This window comes from Eschscholzia californica, unplaced genomic scaffold, assembly GCF_041429995.1.
Source record: "Eschscholzia californica isolate CP2 unplaced genomic scaffold, dmEscCali1.0.p SCAF_3, whole genome shotgun sequence".
Taxonomy (NCBI): Eukaryota; Viridiplantae; Streptophyta; class Magnoliopsida; order Ranunculales; family Papaveraceae; genus Eschscholzia; species Eschscholzia californica.
Window position 1 is genome coordinate 65,182,636 of NW_028238420.1, and position 25,516 is coordinate 65,208,151.

At 37.0% G+C, this 25,516-nt stretch overlaps 4 protein-coding genes and 1 pseudogene across 6 annotated transcripts; 3 read left to right on the plus strand and 2 right to left on the minus strand.

Annotated features, from left to right (window-relative positions):
* On the minus strand, positions 1 to 2,577 carry LOC147553415 (lysine histidine transporter 2-like). The gene is made up of 8 exons (XM_086668920.1): positions 2,422 to 2,577; positions 2,078 to 2,238; positions 1,556 to 1,936; positions 1,054 to 1,447; positions 853 to 958; positions 675 to 766; positions 520 to 588; positions 1 to 422 (listed from the first exon to the last, which is right to left on the minus strand). Exons 1-8 carry the CDS (start codon positions 2,473 to 2,475, stop codon positions 324 to 326), a joined length of 1,356 nt encoding a protein of 451 aa, XP_086525046.1. The 5' UTR covers positions 2,476 to 2,577; the 3' UTR covers positions 1 to 323.
* A 6,364-nt stretch (positions 2,578 to 8,941) lies between these two features.
* Positions 8,942 to 12,179, plus strand: LOC147553416 (protein NRT1/ PTR FAMILY 8.1-like; annotated as a pseudogene). The gene is made up of 3 exons (XR_015237983.1): positions 8,942 to 9,135; positions 9,241 to 9,458; positions 10,705 to 12,179. The product of XR_015237983.1 is annotated as a protein NRT1/ PTR FAMILY 8.1-like (transcript).
* A 5,627-nt stretch (positions 12,180 to 17,806) lies between these two features.
* Positions 17,807 to 18,319, plus strand: LOC147553417 (uncharacterized). The gene has a single exon (XM_086668707.1). The coding sequence runs from the start codon at positions 17,807 to 17,809 to the stop codon at positions 18,317 to 18,319; it is 513 nt and encodes a 170-aa protein (XP_086524833.1).
* A 285-nt stretch (positions 18,320 to 18,604) lies between these two features.
* LOC147553418 (prohibitin-3, mitochondrial) lies at positions 18,605 to 21,251 on the plus strand. 2 transcript variants are annotated; one of them, XM_086666769.1, is made up of 3 exons: positions 18,605 to 18,686; positions 18,746 to 19,728; positions 20,980 to 21,251. In XM_086666769.1, exon 2 carries the CDS (start codon positions 18,878 to 18,880, stop codon positions 19,718 to 19,720), a length of 843 nt encoding a protein of 280 aa, XP_086522895.1. In that variant the 5' UTR covers positions 18,605 to 18,686; positions 18,746 to 18,877; the 3' UTR covers positions 19,721 to 19,728; positions 20,980 to 21,251. The 2 variants fall into 2 exon arrangements, with proteins under 2 accessions (XP_086522895.1, XP_086522896.1); XM_086666770.1 differs by lacking the exon at positions 18,605 to 18,686 and having other exon boundaries at positions 18,724 to 19,728.
* Positions 21,252 to 22,002: 751 nt separating this feature from the next.
* LOC147553419 (glyceraldehyde-3-phosphate dehydrogenase 2, cytosolic-like) lies at positions 22,003 to 25,306 on the minus strand. Its single transcript, XM_086666768.1, has 10 exons — positions 24,933 to 25,306; positions 24,793 to 24,822; positions 24,577 to 24,677; positions 23,980 to 24,095; positions 23,772 to 23,871; positions 23,205 to 23,351; positions 23,023 to 23,083; positions 22,684 to 22,924; positions 22,425 to 22,598; positions 22,003 to 22,293 (listed from the first exon to the last, which is right to left on the minus strand). Exons 1-10 carry the CDS (start codon positions 24,934 to 24,936, stop codon positions 22,248 to 22,250), a joined length of 1,020 nt encoding a protein of 339 aa, XP_086522894.1. The 5' UTR covers positions 24,937 to 25,306; the 3' UTR covers positions 22,003 to 22,247.
* Between the last annotated feature and the right edge of the window lie 210 nt (positions 25,307 to 25,516).

The following is a 25,516-nucleotide window of genomic DNA, read 5'->3' on the forward strand; positions in this document are numbered from 1 at the left end:
TTTTTACCTCTTAATACAAGATGGAATATATTAATAGGTGTAAAAAAATATAGTTCAGGAAAAAAAAAATTCACCCCACTAACTGTAGAAGAAGAAACCTATTTAAGAAAACAACTTAACCTAAACCTAATTTCTTGCCTAAACAAACTATACTGGTAGAACCACTAACCTATATATATATATATATATATATATCAATCTAGTCCTACTATTAACAAAGTAAATATCTTGTTCACTTGATTCTTAAGCAACATTGTTGTCGGCCTCAACATCATCGTCTTCGTGTGCGAACTTCAATTGTTGCTACCAGAAGGACAGATCGATCATGAATAGAATTTGTAAGTTTTCGCTTCGATAATTATCTGCCTTAGTCCACCGATAGGCGCTAAAATCATCAATGAAACACCTAATATGATGCAAATCTGAAAAACAAAACACGAAATACCCAGCATTATCAGATTCATATTACAACAATGAATACACAAAGAAAGTCAGTTCGATTTAGATATCTTTACTTACCCAGTTTACAAACCAAGATAAGCTAAATCTTTTGGGTTTGCAGATGACCAACCACATGATACACGGAAGCTGAAAGGGTTAAAAAGATCGATTTCAAATTAGTTTTCGGGTAAATTCCTCTCTCATTATGAAGTAAAAAAGTAGTTATGGCTTACAAAGTATGTAGTTGGAGCAAAAACAAATCCTCCGAAAAACCCAAGCAGTCCACTAAAGAAAGGGAACGTTATAGCAACGAACATTGTGAATACTGTAACGATACGAAACAAAAAAAAATTAGATGGCTATAGTTGAAGATTGAACGAAAATTATCAAAGAATAAAGAGATTTACGCACAAACGTATAAACTGCGTCCAACTAAACGGAGGGGAAGACCCGGTGTAAACTTCATCTTCCTCACTAGAAAAGTCTCCATCATGTCAAATACTGGCATGGCATAAATCTTCATATAAAGAAAACCATAAACTATGTCAAATAAAGGCGAAAAATAAAGATTATAAGATATTGATATCGATGAAAAGAGAACCGAAGACTTACCTGATAGCTACCGAGAACATGGAAGAAGACAAAACAGTTGGCTAGAGCAATTAGCCATCTAGGTTTGTTAAGTGCAATGAGAATGTTGCCAGTAAGTGTGTTCCCGAACATATAATAACCGATAAAAGCAACAGGGAAGTAACAAATAGCAACGACGATATAAGCGAACACAACACCCTTCCACATAGGCTTTTTGGATGGTTTTTCGGGTGTAGAAGGAATAGTTGATTGAATTTCCAAGACTACATTATGTCCAGCATAAGCAAATGCCACATCACCTAAAGCACCAAAAAAGTCGAAAACTTGTCCTTGTGTTGTTGAAGCCTTGAGGGCGTAACTAACATCGGGCACGACTCCTTTATGAAGTGAAGCACCCCAAGCAATGACAGAGTAGCTGCAGAATACATGAAGTAGTTATTAGCATTATCCAATATCGTCATAGTAGAATTTATAAAGTTAATAAGATCGATCGAAATTGAAGGTTAACATAATGGGTATATACCTCAAGGACATGACTGCAGCAACAAGAGACAGCCAAGACAATTTGTTGAGGTTGGGTGCTTGGGCAAGAACAAGATGGACTGAAGCAAAGATCATTATCCAGTATGTGAGTTTTAAATCATCTTCAGGCCAGTATAAATCATGCATCTTCTTCAGCGATTGCCCTCCAGTAACCATATACACAATATCAACCCCAATTTCAACAATCAATTGTTGAGGTACGACGATCCATAATCCAAGTTTTTTGCCAAAAGCATGTTGCCCAAGTTCATGATATCTATCGAATCGTTTTCCTGGCACCATCTCGTGCATCTCAACCATCTGCCATAAAGTGTATAATGTAATAATCCAAGAAAGTAACATAATAGTTACTCCAGGACCCCTACAATCGCATAACATTCATATTAATTAGTCTGACAGAACGAACATATCGATAGATTGACAGACATATTGATAGATTGACAGACATATTGGTAGATTGACAAACAAAGAGATAAATAGACAGAGTCGAAAAGACACGTACCAGCCAAGTTCAGACATGGCATAAGGAAGACTAAGAACACCAGCACCAACCATGGCAGTAACATTATGAAAAGCGGAGTACCACCATGTAGCATTCCGATTAGATGCTATCGGTAACCATTCCGTAATCGCCTTTTCCTTTTCCGATTTCAAAGCTTCCACCTACCAATGTTTAATCAAACCCATAGTTTAGAAAATCAAACTAAATAACAAAAGTATACTTTTTTTTTCTTTAATACAATGAAATCAGAGTAAATAACAAAATCAATCTTGAATATGTTTCCAACAAGACAGAGCAACAGAGAGAGAGAGAGAGAGAGAGAGAGAGAGAGAGAGAGAGAGTACATGGTTTGTGGGGAGCTTATGATCAATACATGATGATGGTGGTACTGTTTCCATGATGACTTCAAAGGTTTAGATTATAGAGAGAGAAGAGAGAAGTTGTTGACAGAGAATCTGATAAGGAACAGAGAGAGGAGAGGACTTATAATTTATAGTGATAAGTAGTAAAAGATAATACGAATTATAATCTAACTAAAACTCTGTTTTTTTTTTGTTTGAGTTAAACTCTATTAGGGTTTTTAGTAGTTATCTAAAAAAAAAATTAACCACCCAATCCGGTTAAGAAGTATATTGATTGGGCACTTACAAATTAATTCGGTATAGAGTATCAATTTAGGATAAAAAAAACAGTTTAGATATGAGATAATATTTGGATATTTGATAAGCTTATCAAATTAGAAGGATAAAAAACAGAGGGCTATCAAACTGATATCTTATCATGTTCAAATACTATAGGATATCTTATAGTAGTAGTTTCGAAAATATAGATGTAGTTATATTTAATCCTTAATTAAACCGGTTTACCCCCTTAATAATACCCAATTATAGATAGGACCTATAATTACTATAGTTCGCAAAAAAAAAAAAATTAGCATGAGAAAAATTGAAGTTGTTACATGATCTGTTACACGACTTTGAATTTTTTTGGTGGCCAATACGTGGACAACCAGTTTTCTTATACGGACAACCATTTTCGAGTCCGATACATGTTAGTTATATTTGACTCTGTTGACTTTGATTTGATAAGGGGATAACTTCATAAGACCTTAAATATTAATAGTTACTATTTGTGGATCATTAACAAAAATAAAAACAATAATTAAAAATAAAAACCTAATTTCTTCTCCCTTATATTCAGTTCATGTTATTATATAAACCCTAGTTTAATTTTTTATTCTTCCATAAACAACCATTAGCCATCTATCTATCTACCTCTCTCTAAACTACCATCTATCTCTCTCTCTGACTAATTTAATAATCCATGAACAACCATTACCCAGCTATCTCTCACAACTCTCAGTTGTAGAATTTGGGTATCCATATAAACGTGCATTGAGAATGATTGTGCCCAAAAACTAATCTAACCAATGATAGTAAAGGATACTAGAATGATTGCTTTGATTTGAAGGAAATCCCCTCAAACAGTAGGATATCACTGCTGCTGTTTTGTGGGAAACTCACGACTGTTAGTGAGTGAATACAATATGAAGAACACAAGCAGTTTCTACCCATCTTTCATAGGTGTTTCACGAAATACGCATATTTGCTTGTTGTTTGATCCAAATATACAGTCTTTTAGACTTTTTATTTCAAAGAGTTCAAGGGTTCATGAAAAAACAAATTTAGAAGAAACGATATGTAGATTTTGATTCAAAAATACAATCTCTCTCCAAATTTGTGGTGATGAAGAAGAAGTAAATAAAGTCTAGGGTTTATGGAAAAAAAGAAAAAAGACTTAAAATAAAATGTTTAATTTTAGAGGACAAGAGTAAAAAATAATAGAGTGATGTCCACTTAAAGATTGTTATCCATATAAAAAAATTAATTTTTTTGATTGTCCATATAAAATAGTTGTCCATATAAAAAAAAAGTGGTTGTCCATATATTGGCCACCATTTTTTTTCTCGTAAGGTAAATCAGTATAATAAAACATATGGATAATGAGGTCATATACGAGTATAATATAATTAGATATAACTAAGTACGTTTTTTGTGGGTCGAAGATACAAAACTCCATAACCTTGTGGTTAGGTCTCTCGTCTCTCAATGGATTTTCGATGATCGGAGATTCGTTTTGAATCCGAAATAGTAAATTTATCCAAAATTTTGATACGTGCGTCCGAAAATGTGACGAGTTCGTTTAATCCAATTTATCCAAAATTATATAATGTGCTTACCAAATAGAAATTCGCATAAAAGAATTTTACCACTATAAGATATTAGATAGTTTACCAAAGACGATAGTCTTTTCATAACCCCATATGACTGGTTCAAACATGTTTTAGTGTTCATGATCAGTAGTAGGACGGACATTTATATTTTAGAGGTTTAGTTGCTTAACCGATGTTCAAACGTACGAGAATAGAATGTGATTATCAGATCCATGAGTACATTATGGATGGCACTCCATGGAGAAAAGTCATCTCCTTGGGAAGAAAAAATTCCAAATTTAGGATTTCCAATTAACTTCTTCCTTCTAAAACGCCAAATCCTAATCAGAGAGAGAGAGGGAACCAGTCGGAGACCTTAGTTATGGTCTCCTGCTGACCAGTCCGAAGCCCAAAGCATGGCATTGGACTGGGCCGGACCAAATGGGGGCGCCTACAGTTCTCCGGACTTGACTATGGCCAAACGCTCTTGCGAGGCGCGTATAGCAATTTTGGGAGGCGCCTTTAGACGCTCCCTACATTTGCGGTTTAATTTGAAAAACTCTTCCAAGTTTCAACTTTACTTGCACAATATTAAATTAACCCTACTATTAACAATCAAGGTAACCCGTTCGTGTCTAAGATACATAAAGTCTACTACTTACTAATGATCTAAAAGGTGAATTAGTTTCATGTGCAATCTTCGTTGTTCTGCTGCTATCTTAAGATCTTGAAACAAGTATTTGTATCCAATACACGTACAAACACTCAAACTATGCATGTAAATTACACATAGGAGGAGGAGGAGGAGGTGTAAACGGATAATCTTAATGAAGGTCATATCGGTTACTTTTATTAGATGATAGCAATATTAAGTGGTGCTAATTTATTTTTATATATCTAGTTTTTCAAAGTATTACAAGGCTGTTAGTGACGGTAATAAACCGTAACTAATAATAGAAACCGTTGGTAAACGTACTACGGACAGTGGAAAAAACGTCGCCACAAGTGGAGTCGGCAATACTTTTACAACAGTTGTTTAACTCCATCATTGATGTTTTAAGCATTTGCGACGTTCACGTTTGGAAACAAAGTCGTTAAATTTCGGCCATTACTTTTATGATATTATTTCCGACGGTTTAAGTATTACTAACGGTTTCTTACCGTCAATAATGGTGAACTCTATTTGAGATGTTGACTTCATAGTTCATTAGACATGTCAGAACTAGTAAATTATTCCGCATCGTTATTAACTCTGTATAGTGATTGAACTTTTAACTAAATGTGCTTTTTTCCTCTCATCAGCAGCAACACTATTGTGCTAAACACGATAGTTGCTGCAGTCCCTAAATATCAGATGCAATGTTTCAAGCTACTGAACACCATTTGTAACAAAATTGAAGTGGCTCAGCAGGCATTCTGGTGGGGAAAACATAATAGTTGTCGCACTATAGCTTGGCATCATATTGTAAACCAAAATTTTAAGGTGGTCTGGGTATTCATAAAGTGGAACTTGACTATATAGCTATGTTATCTAAATTAGCTTGGACTTTACATACTCATAATCAAAAACCTTGGTGCCAATTATTACAAGATTAAGTATTTTCTGCACGATCCTTGCCCCGGTTTAAAGAAAGCTACTCATTCTTGGTTTTGGAAATCTTTACACGACACTTTTCGTTTTTTAATCCTCATAGTATGTGGGAAATACACTCAGCAGTCAGGAGAACATATTAATATGTGGAACCAGTATTGGATTCCTAACAACCCCCCCCCCCCCCCCCCCCCCCCCCAATCAATAATGCTTACAGATCCACTTTAACTAATGTTTCCCAACTTATAGTTGATAATCAATGGCATCTACCTACACTTAGAAACAACCTAGAACCTCATCTCATAGACCATATACTCTCTATTCGTCTTAATCCCGCTCATACCGATACTAGGAGATGGAACCTTACTAATAAAGGAGAATTTTCCGTTGCCTCTTTATATAAACATCTAAGTTCATCCGATCATATTCCTATACCGGACCCCACGTTTTGGAAAAAACTTTGGGATTTACAAACGTTACCTAGAATAAATGTTTTTCTTTGGAAGCTTTGTAAGCATGTTCTTCCACTCAATTACAGAATGTGTTACATTTTTAAAAGCACCAACTTTTATACTGTTTGCCATAATTATGAGGAATGAATTGCATCTTTTTTTACATTGTGAATATGCAAGGAGGATATGGTTTTATTTTGGCATTCCCACAGATTTCATTGAGGTTAGTGACATAAATCATGGATTCAAACTTGGTTTTCAACGACGCACTCTTCGGTCCAAGCGGATTACACTTTACATTCTGTGATATTATGGTATTTATGGAAGAATAGATGTACTAACTTGTTTCAGGGAAAACTCACTCTACCTTCAACCATCATCCAACAAATTCAGCACACAACTCAACTCATTCATCAATACAATAGCAATATCGAGAAGTCAAACATTTACCACTCAAGCCCTTCTTCACATTTTAGATGGTGTCCACCACCTGAACATTATTTTAAAATAAATGTGGATATCTCTTATATTGCCTCAAACCAACCTGCAGCAATTGGAATGGTAATTCATGATAGTAGTTCTAACTTTGTTTTTGCAAAAACAACTTCCATTTTCTGCAAATCAAGCGAAGAAGCAGAGTGTCGAGCACTCTTGCATGCCCTAGAATGGGCGATTTGATCAGGTCCACTTTTTGTGGATCGTCATCGAATCAGATGCTTTTATGGTTGTCAAAGCAGCAAATGGAGAGAAGCACACTTGTAGTTGGGTTTCTAAATCATCTCTCAAGGAAATCCAGGAGCTTAGAAAGCAGTTTATTTCTGTTTCCGTTGTATGGATAGCTAGGAATTGTAATAGGGTGGCTGATGTTTTAGCTCGACAGGCCGAGCACAACACTTATCTAATTGTCGGGACTTCGTTCCTCCTTTTTTGAGTTCTTTCTATAAGAACAAAACTCTTGTAAGCCCTATTACCAGATAAATGATATGGCAAGCTATCTTATCAAAATATATATATATATATATATATATATATATATATATATATGTTGACTTTATACTTCCTTCGGCATATCAGAATTAAAGTCTGGTGTCTTGACTATCTGGCAATAATTTGATGGATTAATGAATAAACAGTCGGTTAAATAAATTATTGTGAGTATTTGGAGAATTAATTCATTGTTACTTTGCTTTTTCAATTTCTGTCTGATCATTAATTGTTCACTATCATTTCTTATGTTACTCTTTGAGAGGAAAACGAACTCACATTTTTTTTAACTGTAGTGGTCGACCAAGGAACAATAATTAATTAGACGGACCGACAACTAAAGGACCAAATAAATTAACAACATACCTAATGCCCTAGATCATCGGGCCAACATTTCAGTTTTTGGGTGACTTTGATAACGACAATTACCCATTGACTTTTTAGGATTTTTTTAATAGGGATTTACAACAGTCGATTTTTTTTTTTTAGTTTTGGCTCGTGCCAAAACCGAACCAATAAGAGGTGGTTTGATTAAATTATCAGCAAACCCAAACAGATCGTTCGGCCGGTCAACATGATTCGGCTTGATTTGGTACGACTCAGTTGAGTTTGATCAATCGGTTTAAATCGAGCACAATGTAGAGAAAAATACTAAAGTGATGTTTTTCATTTCATTGTATAAAGAATAAATTCATATTCTTGATTAGGGTTTTCTGAACTTTTTTTCCAGTTCAGTTTAATATTTTAAAACTTCATTAAATGATTATTAATTAAAGATAACAAAGTCGGAACTTAGTACTAAAGCTTAGTATTTCTTACTCACTCCCCCTATATATGTATATATAATATTTTAGTACGATAAATCTCTTAGGGTTCGTTCAGTTCAGATTGGATGGTTTCTAAAAAATCAAGTCGAAGCCAAACCAAACTAGTTTAGGTTACTCGGTTTTCTGGCCGATCCGAGTTGAACTCTACACGATTTGGTTTGTTTTGCGTACAAACAAATCTGTTCCTATATATATCTACACATTCACTGAAAAAAATCAAACACATTAGTGGTACAATTGTATATTTGTAAGAGACAAAAGTAAACTATAATTCTTTTACCTATTTTATATTAAATTTTGACCTTAAATCAATATATTTTTTATTTTGTACTAATCGCCCACGGATCCTATTATCTAATTGATTTACGTTTAGACACTACAAAGTCAAAACTAAACTCATACCCCTGTGTACAATTAACTTCTCCATTTTCGAGTTGACTATCTCTCTCTTTCTCTCTTTTGTTTAATTTTTTTATTCTCGATAAATAGTTGATTCTTATATAAATTTAAGATAGGTATATCTTTTGGCCTCTAATATCATTTTTTTACTCTTTTAAAGTCCATTAGTGTATCTTACTTCCAATAATCTCTCTCTTGCCTTTATAGGCTCATTAATAGAACATCCCTCTCTCTTCAGAGTTCAAAATAACATTCAATCTCTTAAATCTTTGGTCACTTTTTTAGTCCTATATATGGAGCACCTCTTTCTCCTAGTTTGTTCATCATCTCAATTTCTATCTCTCCCTTCTTCCATAGAATTCCCACTGTTTCCTCTCTCTCGACCTTTCTTCTCCTTGAAATTGGTTAGAAGAAAAGATCATTTAGAGACTGCACTGGTGAGATATCTCTCTCTCTCTCTTTCTCTTAACTGTCTTTCTACCTCACTGAAAAACCCATGGATATATACACAAAAGACGACACCCGTGACATGAAGCAAAATCCTGCCATAAGGGCCCAAACAGGAAGGTGGAGAGCGGCTGGTTGTATCATAGGTGATCTTTTGAATTTCAAGAATTATCTTTTTCTCTTTCGACTATATCATTATTTTCTTAAAAGATTAAATTTATAACTAATCTTTGTAATTTTTGGTCCCTAAGGAAATGAATTGAGCGAAAGACTTGTGTATTGCGGTGTTGGAGCCAACATAGTCAACTACATACAAACTCGACTCAACCAAGGAAACGCCGATGCGGTCAGATACGTGACAAATTGGTCCGGAACTTACTATCTAACTCCACTTATCGGAGCATTTTTGGCTGACTCCTATTTAGGAAGATATTGGACTATCGCTTGCTTTTCCGTCTTATTTTTTCTGGTAATAACCGACTCATTCTGATGTCATCATTGATCTATATTTCTTTAGGAAACAATAAAAACAAAACAAAATATGCTATATGACTTAAGGTCTAACATGGAGCTTAATTTCGATCAGTGGAGGTTAATTTCAAATATTTGAATGTCAACTCTGAAGGAGAGTTAGGCAAAGAAATAACAAGCGGCATATATTATTTTTTTTCGAATCTCTTATACAGCTCATTTGGTCGAGACAACATGAGCTGCTTTTACAACTTATGCTATTACTTTGTTTGAGAAATTTTAATGGGCCGGTAATTATAAGGCCCAAAATGGGGAAGTTAAAGAGAATCAGGCCCAATACTAAATAATAATGAGGAAAAAACCCAGTAGGTAAAAATACAATTTTACCCTCCAAAATGAAATTTTCCGCCCAAATCAGCGTTCTGAACATTTCTGAACAATTCTTGGTTTGCTCTCGACAATTTTGTAAATTTCTGAACAAATCTTAGTTTGTCTCAACAATTTGTAAATTTTTGAACAAATTCGTTTTTGCTTAGACATTGTTTTGCCAAAATATTTCGCATTTTTTTCTTTTGCATTTTACATAGACAAACAAACACAAACATTTTGGCTACGACATTTTTCGATTTGTCTTGTGAAAAAATAAATGGTTTTCGCATTTTCTGTTTTGCTTTCGACATAAATATAAAGACTAAAGCATTTTTTATTTGTCCTTTACAAAAATTAAAATGTTATGCATATTATCCTTTGTATTTAACAAATCCGTTAACGAACAAATAATATTTTGACTAATACATTATATATGTTAAGAACATAATTATATATGACGCCAACATTTTATAATAAGTCGGGACATTATTATAGATATTGTCAACATTTTATAACAACACAATGATATATGTTGTCAATATATAAGGGTAAAAATGGAATTATGAAAAAAATATGGTGCCTTGTTAACAACATAATTACATATGTTGTGAACATTTTGAAAAATGTTAAAAAAATGGGTTTTTTTGACATTATTATTTTTGAGTGGGTTTTTTTCTTATTAAGGTCTAGATTTTTGGGTTTTTCACTCATTTTTTTCAATTTTAATTCACCCCCTAGATTTAATTTTCAACTTATGGTTGCTCCCATTTTCGGGCCGACTAGCACTTCCTAACATTAAAATTTATATCGTGCAGTGCCATCATATTCGTATGTAAGTGTATATTTCTAAAGATAAATTTTTGTTGTAAACCCAGGGCTTAGTTTTGTTAACCATGACAGAGTCCATTCATGGTCTTGAGGCTACATGTGCTATAAATGGTGTCTGCGTTCCCTCCAATGCACATAAGATAATCTTTTTTATAGCTTTTTATCTAATCGCCCTTGGAAACGACGGTATCAAGCCATGTATTTCATCATTTGGTGCAGACCAATTTGATGAGAACGATGGATATGAGAAGAGACAGAAGATCTCATTCTTCAACTGGTTTTATTTTTTTGTAAACTTTGGAGCTCTATTTGCCTCTACTGTGTCGGTTTGGGTACAAACAGAAGTCGGTTGGAGTTGGGGATTTGCAATTCCAACCATCTCTATGGCAATTTCGATGGTTGTTTTCTTCTGTGGCACACGATTTTATCGTCACCAGATGTTGAAAGGTAGTCCGTTTACAAGAATTTTGGCATTTTGCAAGTCTTGGTTGCATCATTGGCAAAATATGATGTACAACTTCCTACCGATAAATCTCTTCTTTATGAGACTAAAGATGAAGAATCAGATCCTAATGAAAGGAGAAAGCTCATGCACACAAATGGGTTAAGCTTCTTCGACAAAGCTGCTGTGATTACCAACTCTGCAAGTTTGAGTAACGCTGAGAGTCCGTGGAGATTATGTGCAGTCACTCAAGTTGAAGAGCTTAAGGCAATAATTCGGTTGCTTCTCATTTGCGCTAGTTCTGGTATCGTCTTCTCTATTGTGTTAGCTCAAATCTCCACCACATTTGTCTTGCAAGGTAACCCAATGGATCCACAAGTCGGAAAATTTAAAATTCCATCAGCATCAGTGTCGGCCTTCTTTACGCTTGGTATACTTATCGGGGTGCCCTTATATGACTATCTAGTCATTCCGATTGCCAGAAGGTTCACGGGTCAGCAAACTGGATTGACCCAACTCCAAAGAATGGGTATCGGACTTATTTTTTCAATTCTTTCCATGGTATCTGCGGGGCTCTTGGAATCCGTACGACTTGGTATTGTGAGAAGAAACAGTTATTATATTGGACGGTACACACCATTGTCAATTTTATGGCAAGTTCCACAATACTTTCTTTTTGGACATGCCGATGTGTTCACCTTTATCGGCCAGTTAGACTTCTTTTATCGAGAAGCACCCAAGGAAATGAGAAGTCTCTGCTCCGCTCTATTGTATGTAACAGTCGTGCTGGGGAGCTATATGAGCACTGTGCTTGACGGGATTGTTACATATGTGACCACACGAAACGGTAACATGGGGTGGATACCGGATAACCTTAATGAAGGTCATATCGATTACTTTTATTGGATGGTTGCAATATTAAGTAGCATTAATTTTCTTTTATATTTGTGGTTTTGCAAGTATTACAAGACTCTTCATTCGCTTGGGTGACATCAGGCGAAGTCTGGGTTTTTGTAGCTCTTTTTCTTATTAAAATGACTATACGCAACCTCCTTTTTTGTTGAAAGTTAGTTCGATCAATTTTTCAATCTCTATTTTCTTCTTTTTTTTTCCGGAAAGTTGAATCTCTGTAAGAGGCGGTTTAGCTTGTGGCGGTTTGAGAAAGATGGCAATTGGCAGTTTCATGGAATTGTGAAAGAGGCGGTTTTGAATGCTAGGCGGTTCCAATTTGGGTTTCCAAATTGGATGGTTTCTAAATTTTGGTTTCCAAAAATTTAGAACCCCACCGGCTTATAATAATATATAAATAGGTGGGTTAAGTGCCATATTAATCATCAACCAAACCAACACCAACACAAGCAACAACAACTCTTCTTTAGAGAGAGCTAAAGAGAGAGAGCAAGTGAGAGAGAAATTTTTGTTCATAGTTTTGAGCGGTGTTTAATTTCTCGGTCGTCGAAGATCTAGTATAGAAGGTTAAATTCTATACGGTACCATCTTGGGACGAACTTGCGGGTTGTGTTAGTCGTCTTCATCTATCCTTCAATAAAGATTTCTTGTTCGCCCGAGGACGTAGGCTTTAAAGCCGAACCTCGTTAAATTCTGTTCGCATATTTGATTTTGACTTAGCTTTTCGATTAATCTTCATAATCGGATCAATTTCTAGGATAGGTTCGATAGCTTCCGCGACTTTTAATTATAACAATTGGTACCAGAGCCTTGTTGAGATTGAACGAAGAGAAGATGGGATCGAGAAGTGGTACGGTCAAAGCAGGGAAATATGAGATAGAGAAGTTCAATGGGAAAAACGATTTTTCTTATTGGCGGATGCAGATGAAGAATCTGTTAATCTCGCAGAAATTACACAAAACGTTGACGGGAAAGAAATCAGGAGATATGTCAGATGAGGATTGGGAGGAGTTAGATCTCGAAGCACGGGCTACCATTATGTTGTGTCTTGAGAGGGACGTGGCGTTCCTAGTAGACGGAGAAACAACGGCGGCGGGTGTGTGGTTAAAGCTAGAAAGCAGTTTCATGACGAAAACTTTAACGAATCGGGTCTACTTAAAATCCAAATTATTCACATGTAGAATGGAAGAGGGTTCTTCTATTCAGGAATATGTGAATAGGTTTGACAGGATTATCTCAGATTTGAAGGATATTGATGTTAAGGTTGAGGATGAGGACCAAGCCCTCATATTGTTACTTTCATTGCCTAAATCCTATGAGAACCTTGTTCAAACTTTGATGCTTGTTGGTGATAGTCTAAGCATGGAAGAGACGAGAAATTCGCTATTAGCGGATGACCTTCGTAAGGTTGCTACTAGCAGTATGGCGTCGGGTGGAGTAGACAAGGATCAAGCACAAGGGTTGTTTGTAACGAGGGGGAGGAGTAATGAAAGGGGAAAGGGAAAGGGCGGGAAATCTAGATCCAAATCTAGAGGCTCTTTCAAGAAAACGTGTTTTAGTTGTGGTGAGCTTGGCCACTTTAAAGCGGCTTGTCCAAAGAGAAAGTTGAAGCAAAAGAACGAAGGCTACAAGGAGAAACAAGAGATGCAAGAGGCGGGATATGTGTCAGAAGAGGCGGACGAATGTTTCTCGGTGACAGAGGTGTCTGAGAAGATCTTCGATAAGTGGATGCTTGATTCAGGGGCGTCACACCATATGTGCCCAAATAGGGAGATGTTTACTACCTATAGGAGTATAGATGGTGGTACAGTTATACTGGGTGATGATAGTATATGTAAAACTGTGGGACTAGGAACAATACGGATCAAGATGCACGATGGAGTGGTGAGAACATTGACGGACGTAAGACACATACCCGATTTGCGGAAAAATCTAATTTCCCTTGGTGTGTTGGAGCGGAACGGCTGTAAGATAATTATAGAGAATGGCTCCATAAGAGTCGTTAAGGGTTCTTTGGTGGTAATGAGAGGTACTCGTTACGGTAATTTATATAAACTTTTGGGGACAACAATTACGGGAGATGTAGCAGTAGGAATCAGTGGAAGGGATCCAACGGCTAGTACGAGGCTTTGGCATATGCGCCTTGGGCATATGTCAGAAAAGGGTCTATCTTTGATGTGCGGGAAAGGCTTGTTGAAGGACATGAAGAAGCCTTGCATGGAGTTTTGTGAGCATTGTGTGTTCGGGAAGGCACACAGGGTGACGTTCTCTACAAGCAAGCACAGGAGCAAAGAGGTATTAGACTACGTACACACCGATGTCTGGGGACCGGCAAAGTTACCTTCCAAGGGTGGTTCCAGGTATTTTGTTACATTCGTTGATGATCATTCGAGATTTGTCTGGCTTTATTTTCTGAAGCATAAGAATGAGGTATTCAACACATTCCTGGTGTGGAAAGCAATGGTTGAGAACAAAACTGGTCGAAAGCTGAAGACGTTAAGGTCGGATAATGGGACCGAGTACATGGATGGGGCATTCAAGGAGTTTTGTAATCAGGAAGGCATTGTGAGGCACTGGACAGTAGTAAACACACCTCAGCAGAATGGAGTCGCAGAGAGATTGAACCGTACACTACTTGAGAAGGCTAGATGTATGCGCTCCAATTCGGGATTAGGCGTAGAATGGTGGGCAGAATCTGTTGCTACAGCTTGTTATATTGTGAACAGGTCTCCACATTCTTCTTTAGATGGCGGCATACCTTACGAGGTGTGGTCAGGTGAACATGCAGATTACGGGAGACTTAAGGTTTTCGGTTGTACGGCCTATTACCATGTTAAAGGTAACAAACTTGACAATAGAGCAAAGAAGGCAATTTTCTTAGGATATGCTACAGGAGTCAAGGGTTATCGGTTATGGTGTACGGAAGACAAGAAGTTTGTAATCAGCAGAGATGTGGTGTTTGATGAGTCATCTATTGTAGCTATGGCGAAAGCTACGGTGCCTAGTTGTGGTGATGTTGGGTCTACTAAAGCTCAAGTAGTGGAAGTAGAAATCGAAGACCAACGGATTTCTAGGAATCATGATCAGGTGGAGCATCAGGATAATACTCAGGATGAGGAAATTGATGAACCCGATCATGAGGAGGTTCAAGGGGAAGGTACACAAGTTTTACAACAACAACAGCAGGATGTTTCGGTACACACTAGGCCGAAACGGTTATATAAGCCGGTACAGAGGTTAGGGTCAGACAAACCTCTTAGGCATTACGGGCAGGCAAATGTGGTTGAATATGCACTCTCGGTGGAAGACGACGAGCCGGTCACCTTCAAACAAGCTATTACCGCGGAGGAAAGAGAGAGTTGGTTGGTTGCTATGCAAGAAGAGATGGAGTCTCTTCACAAGAACCAGACATGGGAGGTTGTCCCATTGCCCGAAGGTAAGTCTGTTATTGGTTGTAAATGGGTGTACAAGAAGAAAGAGGATTCTTCCGAGATCAAGGGTACAAGGTATAAGGCAAGACTAGTGGCCAAGGGTTATGCACAGAAAGAAGGGGTCGACTACAATGAGATTTTCTCACCGGTCGTGAAACATACTTCTATTCGGGTGCTATTGAGTATTGTTGCTCACATGGATCTTGAGCTGGAACAACTCGATGTTAAAACCGCCTTCTTGCACGGAGATTTGGAAGAAGAAATTTATATGGCTCAACCTGAGGGATACAAGGTTGAGGGCAAAGAAAATCAAGTATGTCGTTTGAGGAAATCTCTTTACGGATTGAAACAATCCCCTCGCCAATGGTACAAACGATTTGATTTTTTCATGCTAAAACATGGTTTTCGCAGAAGTGACTATGATTGTTGTGTATACATCAAGAAACTTCGCGAAGGTGACTTTATTTATCTCCTTTTGTATGTGGATGACATGCTTATTGCTTCTCGAAGCATGGTGGAGATAGATAAGTTGAAATCTCAACTCAGTCAAGAATTTGAGATGAAAGACATGGGCGCTGCAAAGAAGATACTGGGAATGGAGATTAAAAGAGAGCGGTCAAGTAAGAAACTGTACTTGAATCAGAAAGGTTACATCGAACGAGTAGTTTCTCGGTTCGGGATGCAGGATGCGAAGGCGGTGTCAACACCTTTGGCACCACACTTCAGGCTCTCGGGAAAACAATCTCCCACTACTACGGTGGAGAAGGATCATATGGATCGTGTACCGTATGCTAGTGCAGTTGGCAGTTTGATGTACGCTATGGTGTGTACTCGTCCGGATATTTCACAAGCGGTCAGTGTGGTTAGTAGGTTTATGGCAAACCCGGGGAAGACACATTGGGAAGCTGTGAAGTGGGTCTTGAGGTACTTGAAGGGTACCGTTGATACGGGTTTGTGCTTTGGTGGAGACACATGTCAGGTAAGCGGTTATGTTGACTCGGATTATGCTGGCGATCTAGATAGAAGACGATCTACTACTGGTTATGTATTTAGGGTACATGGTGCTCCAGTTAGTTGGCGATCGATGTTACAATCTACAGTTGCGTTATCTACTACGGAGGCCGAGTATATGGCTATGGCCGAGGGTGTGAAGGAAGCATTGTGGTTGTGGGGTCTTCTGGATGATCTAGGGATTAAGCAGGAGTGCGTGGATGTATGGTGTGATAGTCAAAGTGCGATCCACTTGGCGAAGAATCAGGTCCATCATGCTCGTACTAAGCATATCGATGTCAGGTATCACTTTGTACGAGATGTCATAGAGAAAGGTGATGTTTCTCTCATGAAGGTACACACGGATGAGAATCCCGCAGACATGTTGACTAAAGTGGTGACATGTAGCAAGTTTCAGCATTGTCTGGAATTGCTACAAATCGGCTCGTGTTAAGTTGCCCGAAAGGGCGAAATGGCGACAAGGTTTTCTTTATGTGAAGGGTTGGTAGAACTACGGTAGGCTTGATCCTGTAAAAGGGTACGTAGGCAACCATGGTCATATGGTGCAGTCGGATGAAGTTACAAGAAACAGATGTATCTTACAAGGAGTATCCTGGTGTTCGTCCAAAATTTGAAGTATATCAAATTGTGTACGAGGTGGAGAATTGTAAGAGGCGGTTTAGCTTGTGGCGGTTTGAGAAAGATGGCAATTGGCAGTTTCATGGAATTGTGAAAGAGGCGGTTTTGAATGCTAGGCGGTTCCAATTTGGGTTTCCAAATTGGATGGTTTCTAAATTTTGGTTTCCAAAAATTTAGAACCCCACCGGCTTATAATAATATATAAATAGGTGGGTTAAGTGCCATATTAATCATCAACCAAACCAACACCAACACAAGCAACAACAACTCTTCTTTAGAGAGAGCTAAAGAGAGAGAGCAAGTGAGAGAGAAATTTTTGTTCATAGTTTTGAGCGGTGTTTAATTTCTCGGTCGTCGAAGATCTAGTATAGAAGGTTAAATTCTATACGGTACCATCTTGGGACGAACTTGCGGGTTGTGTTAGTCGTCTTCATCTATCCTTCAATAAAGATTTCTTGTTCGCCCGAGGACGTAGGCTTTAAAGCCGAACCTCGTTAAATTCTGTTCGCATATTTGATTTTGACTTAGCTTTTCGATTAATCTTCATAATCGGATCAATTTCTAGGATAGGTTCGATAGCTTCCGCGACTTTTAATTATAACAATCTCTACTCCATCTACATTTATTGAATTTTTTGTTTTACTATTCTAATTTACCTATTGAATTTTTTTTTTCCGGAAAGTTGAATCTCTACTCCATCAATTTTTCAATCTCTATTCTCTTCTTGGTTTACGATTCATGGATAACAAGACTTTAAAAGAAATCATTAAGGAATGGTTCATAGAAGATGGTGGAAATGAACGAGTTAAAATGAGTTGTTATATTTTATGGTCTCTGTGGAAGGCTCGTAACAGGAAGATATTTGATAGTATACCTCCTGATTCTATGAACATCATTAAGGAAGCTGTTAAGTTGTTTACTGAATTTCATATCCAACTCGATGTGAATGCTGATAGAGGAGTACAAGACAAGGCACTGGTGGTTTTTCAAAATAGATGGGAACCCCCTACAGGTGATACAATAAAGCTAAACATAGATGGAGCCTATAAGAATGGAAAAGGAGCATCTGTCGTTGTAGCCAGAAACTCGAGGGGAGTATGTATACTAGCTATCACTGATCATTATGAAGTTAGTAGTGCTATAGAAGCTGAAGCAAAGGCTGCTCTCTTATCTGTTCAAACAACCAGGCAATTGAATATGACAAAGGTGATTATTGAAGGGGACGCCACAAATGTTACTGGAGCAGTTTGAAGGAAGAAGACCAAATTCCATGGAAGATTCGACATATGGTACAAGATATCAAAGATGAGATTCTAAAATTTGAGTTGGTAGTCTTTCAAAATATCTCAAGAACAATAAATGTCGCAGCGCATAAATTGGCGACAAATGCATTAGTCTCTCAGAATAGTTTCAGATGGGACGACAAAGAACCCCCACCACTTATTGTTAAATTATTGATTTCAGAACAAACTTTAGTTGTATCCGACAATTTTATTGAATAAATAAGGCCAAAGCCTACTCACATCAAAAAAAAAGTTACACTTAACTTTAACAATGCTATCACGCACTTACTTAACTTCATCCTTCTCTTAATTAAATCATTAAGAATTAGTCTCAAGTAATCATATCCTTAATTAAGCCAAACATTCTTCTCTTAATTAAATCATTAAGAATTAGTCTCAAGTAATCATATCCTTAATTAAGCCAAACATTGCCCCTAGGGTTTTAGTGATCCATCCACATTCACAATAAACCCCCAAAAAAATATCACATAGAGAGAGAAAGTTTTAGAGAGAGAAAGTTTTAGAGATGGGAAGTAACCAAGCAGCAGTATCCTTCCTCACCAACATAGCTAGAGCTGCCTTCGGTCTCGGAATCGGAGCTACCCTCGTCAATTCATCCCTTTACACCGTCGACGGTGGTCAACGAGCTGTCCTCTTCGATCGATTCAGAGGAGTTCTTGATGAAACAGTCGGAGAAGGAACTCATTTCTTAGTTCCATGGCTTCAAACCCCATATATCTTCGATATCCGTACAAAACCCCATACTTTTTCATCAATTTCAGGTACAAAAGATCTTCAAATGGTTAACCTAACTCTTCGTCTTCTATCTCGACCTGAAGTACCTCGTCTTCCCCAAATTTTCAAAACCCTAGGAACAGAATACGATGAGAAAGTTCTTCCTTCGATCGGAAATGAAGTTTTGAAAGCAGTCGTTGCTCAATTTAATGCCGATCAACTATTGACTGAAAGACCTCATGTTTCTGCCCTAGTTAGAGAAAGTTTGATCCGTCGAGCTAAAGATTTTAATATTGTTCTTGATGATGTTGCTATTACCCATTTATCATATGGAGCTGAATTTTCAAAAGCAGTTGAACAGAAACAAGTAGCTCAACAAGAAGCTGAGAGATCTAAATTTGTGGTTATGAAAGCTGAACAAGAGAGAAGAGCTGCCATTATTAGGGCTGAAGGTGAAAGTGATTCAGCTAAGTTGATTTCTGATGCTACTGCTGCTGCTGGTATGGGTTTGATTGAATTGAGAAGAATTGAAGCATCTAGAGAAATTGCTGCTACTTTGGCTAGAACTCCAAATGTTAGTTACCTTCCTGGTGGGAACAATTTGCTTCTAGGGTTGAATCCCGGTGGACGATGATGATTGTGGTAATAATCCCTCTCTCTATCTCTCTCTCACTCACTCATGAATGGATGAATGGATGATTTGTGTTTATGCTTGCCAAAGATTTATGCTTTTAGGGTTTATGTTCAAGTTGACTTGCCCATTGTTCATGATGAGTTCTTAGTTAAAGATTGAAGGTATTCAATCGCAATGCTTGTTTTTCTTTATCTACTTGTTATTGGGTTTTGATCAGTAATAGCATCCCATATTTGTTTGAAATTAGTTGCAGAAACAAGAACTCTTAGAACGTAGAAGAACCGATAGGTGAAAGAATTTTGACATGTTAAGAAATGAATGATCTTGTTTGGGGAATGGGTATGCTAGTTTAATTATCTTTAGATGTGAGTTAGTTAATCTTTTAGTTGGTAAGGATAAGAACTTGACAAATCGTTAGGTGTGCTTACTCGAAGTTATTATTCATCTTAGTTTGGGAAATTTATGTATACATGGTAGTAGTCTTGCATTCTTCATCTCGTCGATCGTTTTACTTCTAAGGATCGAAACTGCCAAAGGTTTGAAAGTAAGCATGCGCAAAAGACTGTGAGGTTGTGAGATACTAAAGAGTAGAGATTGATAAGAGATAAGTATAAAGATCACAAAACAGAACGAGAACACCCATAGGCGTAAAAGCAAGTGATGGCACAATTATAGGACTTTTAGAACTACTTACATTAGTATATAAGTACAACTTAAAATAACACAAGATCATCATTTTCATTCTCTATGTTATGTGTTCAATTGTTAGTGGACCATTGTTTTGCCTACTTTACGCCTGTAAGGCTGATTTCCATATAACAGCTATTTCTCGGTTTTATTTTCCTATATTTGGTCAAGATATAAGTGCAGGACTTTTCGCTTACAAGGTTTGGAGTACATCTCTCACAAATTCCTGCAAATTTTGAAGAAACATGTCCTATCGATTATTGAGAATGGTGGTTATCGGTATAAATGCTGGAAATTATAGAGATGAACGAGCATAATCCTGGTGGAGCTCAAGTTCACCTCTTAGTCTGTTTAGGAATTAGAGATGCCAAGTTTAATTGTCCTTTTAAGTTATCACATCATCTTCAATGCCGTTGTGAAGGAGACATCTAATCACCTTTTAGTGACGAAATTGTTATCAATTTGCTCTGAGACTGACTGCTTAACAATCTAATGTCTTGTTTTTGGTACATTTCAATATATATTATGATCCGGATATCTGACCTTTTACCATTTAACACCGTTGTTTGCAGAAATCATTGGATGAGGCGTACTTGGATCTGCACAGTTTGGAAGCTTTCTGCATTTCCTGTGGAGGATTTACTCGAAAGTTGGTTTAGCTTTCTTTTTTTCTTGGCACTGTTTCCACAGTTTTCTTTGCTTTAAGTGAGACTCCAAGGAAAGATGTTTTATGACAGAAATGAAATAACTTGGAATTTAATAACTATATCGTTTCCATTTTGTCTTTTACAGAGTACATGTTGATGTTGAGTGTGTTTACTAATAAAAGTGAGTTCCATTGTCATTGTTATGTGGATCTGCCTATAGGTGTAAAGTTCAACCCCCAACTGTATATACAACCTATGTTGGAAAAGTCGGCAAGGGGACTAGTAGTCGACGGACTCGAGACTAGGTTTAGTCGCTACTAGTCGTATTTACGCGGGACTAGTCGTAGAATATAAATATATAGTCTATTTTGTATATAACTATATATAGGTATAAATATAAGTATGTGGGCTTAATGATGTATAAACACTAAAAAATCATCCCTAAGAAGCACACATCTAATTATCAACGAATTCTACAACATTAATGAAGTATAAAACATTAAAAACTAACATTTATTCGAGTTTTTAGAGAAAAAAAGAAGATAGAGAAAGAAACTTGGAATCTTGTTTGGAAAGGAAGAAAAGTTCAAAATTACTTCAATCTAGTTAGAGTGATGTTTGGATGGGGAGGAAGGGTGAAGGAACCAAATGAGCAAATCCAAGGAAAAAAAAAAGGTCAGCTTAATAATTCCAACTGGCCCGACTAGTCGTAGTCGGACCGAGTCGGGATTTACTCGGAATTCCACGGGCTAGGGTTTTGAACCATAGTCGAGTCGGCAAGATGGGGGGACTGAGGAGTAGCCGGGGAGTACTCAGGGCTTAATCCCGACTTTTTCTTCATCTTTCACATACAAGTGGGTACAGGTTATCGTACGAGGCAATTTGAATTTCACTTGTGAAAGTTTCTTATTTATGTTCAGCCAGTAAAACAAGTGAAGAGAGAGATAATTGCCTTTAAAATGCTTTAAACATAACCAAAACAACCATAAAATTATGGTTTAGTCTAATAACAATGTTTACCATAAAGATATTGAATCTCATTAATCAGTCTTTTATTACTAGAAACCCAACCACCCTTACTTCGGAGCACTGAAACACAACACAGAAGAGGGAGCGAGAAAGTGATGACCTACTTATAAACTCTTATCTTGAAAATTTGCCGAGAGATTATCGGTCTTCCATGTTGTTTAAGCTTATTGAACAGAAGCAACATGAACGATCAAGTCGATCACACGAGAGCTGCAATTCAACAATAAATCCGCAATTAGATTACCCTAAACCTTCTAAGAAAAGCATACAAACGAAAATTTATCTAGGCAGTAGTTAGTTGGTGGTTTGAACATAGCCGGTAAAGGGATAAATTTGTTTACCTGTAACCCCATTCGTTGTCGTACCAAGACACGAGCTTCACAAAGTTGTCGTTCAAAGCAATTCCAGCCTTGGCGTCAAAGATGCTTGATCGGCTGTCACCAACGAAATCAGTGGAAACCAAGTCATCTTCGACGTACCCTAGGATTCCTTTCAATTTGCCTTCTGACTCCTCCCTGAGAAAGAAGATTGATAAATTTTCAGAGACAAATTATACACAATTTAAATACAAAAAGAGAGATCGATGGTTTTGGATCTTACTTAATAGCAGCTTTGATCTCGTCATAAGTTGCTTTCTTCTCAAGTCTAACAGTTAGATCGACAACTGAAACATCGGCTGTGGGAACACGGAAAGCCATTCCAGTTAATTTTCCATTAAGTGCTGGAAGCACTTTGCCGACAGCCTTGGCTGCACCAGTGCTGCTAGGGATGATGTTGAAGGAAGCAGCTCTTCCACCTCTCCAGTCCTTGCTCGATGGTCCATCAACTGTCTTCTGGGTAGCTAAATCACAAAGAAGATCAAAATAATGATTCAAAATTAATCAAACCTATAGCTTCGACTGTGGTTCAAAAAAAAGACAACAGGAAAACAACACTAACCAGTCATAGCGTGGACGGTTGTCATGAGACCCTCAACAATGCCAAATCTGTCGTTAATGACCTGCAAAATTTTCAAGAAACTAGAAATGTAAGCGATAGTGTTCCGTTCCATGCTTAATCAATTATAGGTTAAAATCTTTCGAACACTTCAAGAGAAACGCGAATAGGAGTAAGAATACAACCTTGGCAAGGGGAGCGAGACAGTTGGTAGTGCAGCTAGCGTTTGAGAGAATGTTGATATCTGACTTGTATTCCTTCTCATTGACACCCACAACAAACATGGGTGCGTCCTTGCTGGGAGCTGAAATGATAACCTTCTTGGCACCACCCTGAGGATGGTCAAGAAATCAAACACAAGAAACGGGTGGTCAGATGAAGCTCATAGAAGTCTATCTCCAAACTCAAACAATTCCAAATATTTAACCTAAAACGAAATGATATTGGAAAAAAAAATCGACCCCCCAAGGTGCGTGGGATCCTAGACGCGGATTAATTCACCTGCCCACAAAGACTAAAGAGATAGAAGACCGGCACAAATGTGATAGATAGAAGAAATACATTCATGTCTCGAAATTAATAGGAAAACAATGAAACCCTTTTCCAACAATATGACTGAAGTATATAACTTAATATAGTTCCATCTAAATTATTAGAAATTGATATCTATTTTTATCGACCATCGATATTTGAGAAGAGAGTAACATCATAAACCCTAGCTTAAATTAAGCAAACTCGAGATTATATAATACCTTCAAGTGAGCAGCAGCCTTGTCTTTGTCAGTGAAAACTCCGGTTGACTCAACAACGTAGTCAGCTCCTGTTTCACCCCATGGAATCTCCTCAGGGTTCCTTTACTCCACAAGCAAAAAAGCAATCAAACGATTAGAAATCTTTCGTCTTGTATGTTCTCTTTCTTCAATTTACCGAATGGATAATTCATAAAGCAAGTTCCTTTACCTGTGGCCAAAAACGGTGACTTCCTTGTCACCGAAAAGAAGGGTCTTTGAATCCTTAACCTTGAGGTCATGGTGCTTCCATTGACCATGAACACTGTCATACTTGAACATGTATGTCTGTTTCATTTCAACAACAAAACCAAAACCATGATCAGGAAAAAACATGAATTCTAGTTTCTAAATACCACTAATTTAGGTTATTAGAATTTAGAAACTACTCTGTGTAAACTACCATGATAACGTCGATAGACATTTATAAGCTTGAATTCAGATCAAAATCAATAAATTGAACCAATAGATAAAGATGGTCTTTGTTTTCTTCTCGCAGTATGAATCTGAATCGTCTGACTCAATTGGACCCAGATAAGCCAAACTAGTCATTAGTTGAGTCAGTCATCATGAGTCCAACAAAGACATATTCTGAAATCTGAATTGACTCAAGTCAGACCCCCAGTCAGATTTCAGATCTGACTTGATAAAAAAAAGACACTACCGAATAAACCTACTACTTAAACACGTAAAAATCTTGCACAATGGAATCAAGTATATAATAATGTAACGATTCAATAAGATTAAGTATGAATACGGTTCAGATTACCATGTAATCAGTGGTAATGAAAGGATCATTAACAGCAACAAGCTCAACATCATCTCTCTGAAGTGCTACTCTTGCAACCAATCGTCCAATCCTTCCAAACCCTAATTACAAATCAAACAACAAATCCAATCAAATCAAAACTGAAAAACAAAGAAAACCCAGATCAGAATTTAAATAAAAAAAAAAAAAAAAGGGAACCCAAGTTAGATCTAGTACCATTGATACCGATTTTGATCTTTCCAGAACCTGAAACAATAGATCAAACAAAGAGAAATGGAGAGAAATTCAGATTAAGATCAAACTTTAAATACTTAGATCTAATCACAAAAGTGAAGATGATATGAATAAGGGTTTACCCATGATTGGTTGAATAGATAAGATTGATGGGTATAAATGGAAAAACGAATCAGAAGGAAGAAAAAGCGAGAATTGAAGAACAAACGATGGCGGAAAGAGTAGTATTTATAGAGAAGATGAATGAGAGAGGAATCGACCACGGTAAGCGGATTTAAGGAAAACCACTGGTTTTGATCACGTGAGAAGTATTAACCACTGGTTTTGATCACGTGGGGTTTATTTTGTGACTTGAGATGGTTTTCAGATTTATGGGTCCGGGTCATAAGGTTTTTTTGGCTTTTTTTTTTATTTGTTGAAATAAGGTTTTTTTGGCTTTTTTTTTTATTTGTTGAAATAAGGTTTTTTTGGCTTGATAAATAATGTTTGTAGAGATGGATCATGGGACATAGAAGGTGAATGTAATGGTTTTTTTTTTGTTAAGGGAATGTAATGGTGATTGGATGAAAAAACAATTGTTATCCAAGTGTTTATATTGAGTAGCGAGATGTTATTTTTAGATTATACTGTATTCCGGTAGATAACTGGAAATTTTATACAATATGAGGCTGAAAATATGTAGTTTCTTCAAAAAAAATTGGAAACA

Coding starts and splice junctions, on each gene's coding strand:
- LOC147553415 (XM_086668920.1), bottom strand. CDS start 2,475: ATGGAAACAGTACCACCATCATCATGTATTGATCATAAGCTCCCCACA. Junction 2,239..2,421: donor ATAAGCTCCCCACAAACCAT/GTACTCTCTCTC, acceptor AAACATTGGTAG/GTGGAAGCTTTGAAATCGGA. Junction 1,937..2,077: donor GCCATGTCTGAACTTGGCTG/GTACGTGTCTTT, acceptor ATGCGATTGTAG/GGGTCCTGGAGTAACTATTA.
- LOC147553417 (XM_086668707.1), top strand. CDS start 17,807: ATGGATAACAAGACTTTAAAAGAAATCATTAAGGAATGGTTCATAGAA.
- LOC147553418 (XM_086666769.1), top strand. CDS start 18,878: ATGGGAAGTAACCAAGCAGCAGTATCCTTCCTCACCAACATAGCTAGA.
- LOC147553419 (XM_086666768.1), bottom strand. Junction 23,872..23,979: donor GTCACCGTTTTTGGCCACAG/GTAAAGGAACTT, acceptor TGTGGAGTAAAG/GAACCCTGAGGAGATTCCAT. Junction 23,084..23,204: donor GTCTCGCTCCCCTTGCCAAG/GTTGTATTCTTA, acceptor AAAATTTTGCAG/GTCATTAACGACAGATTTGG.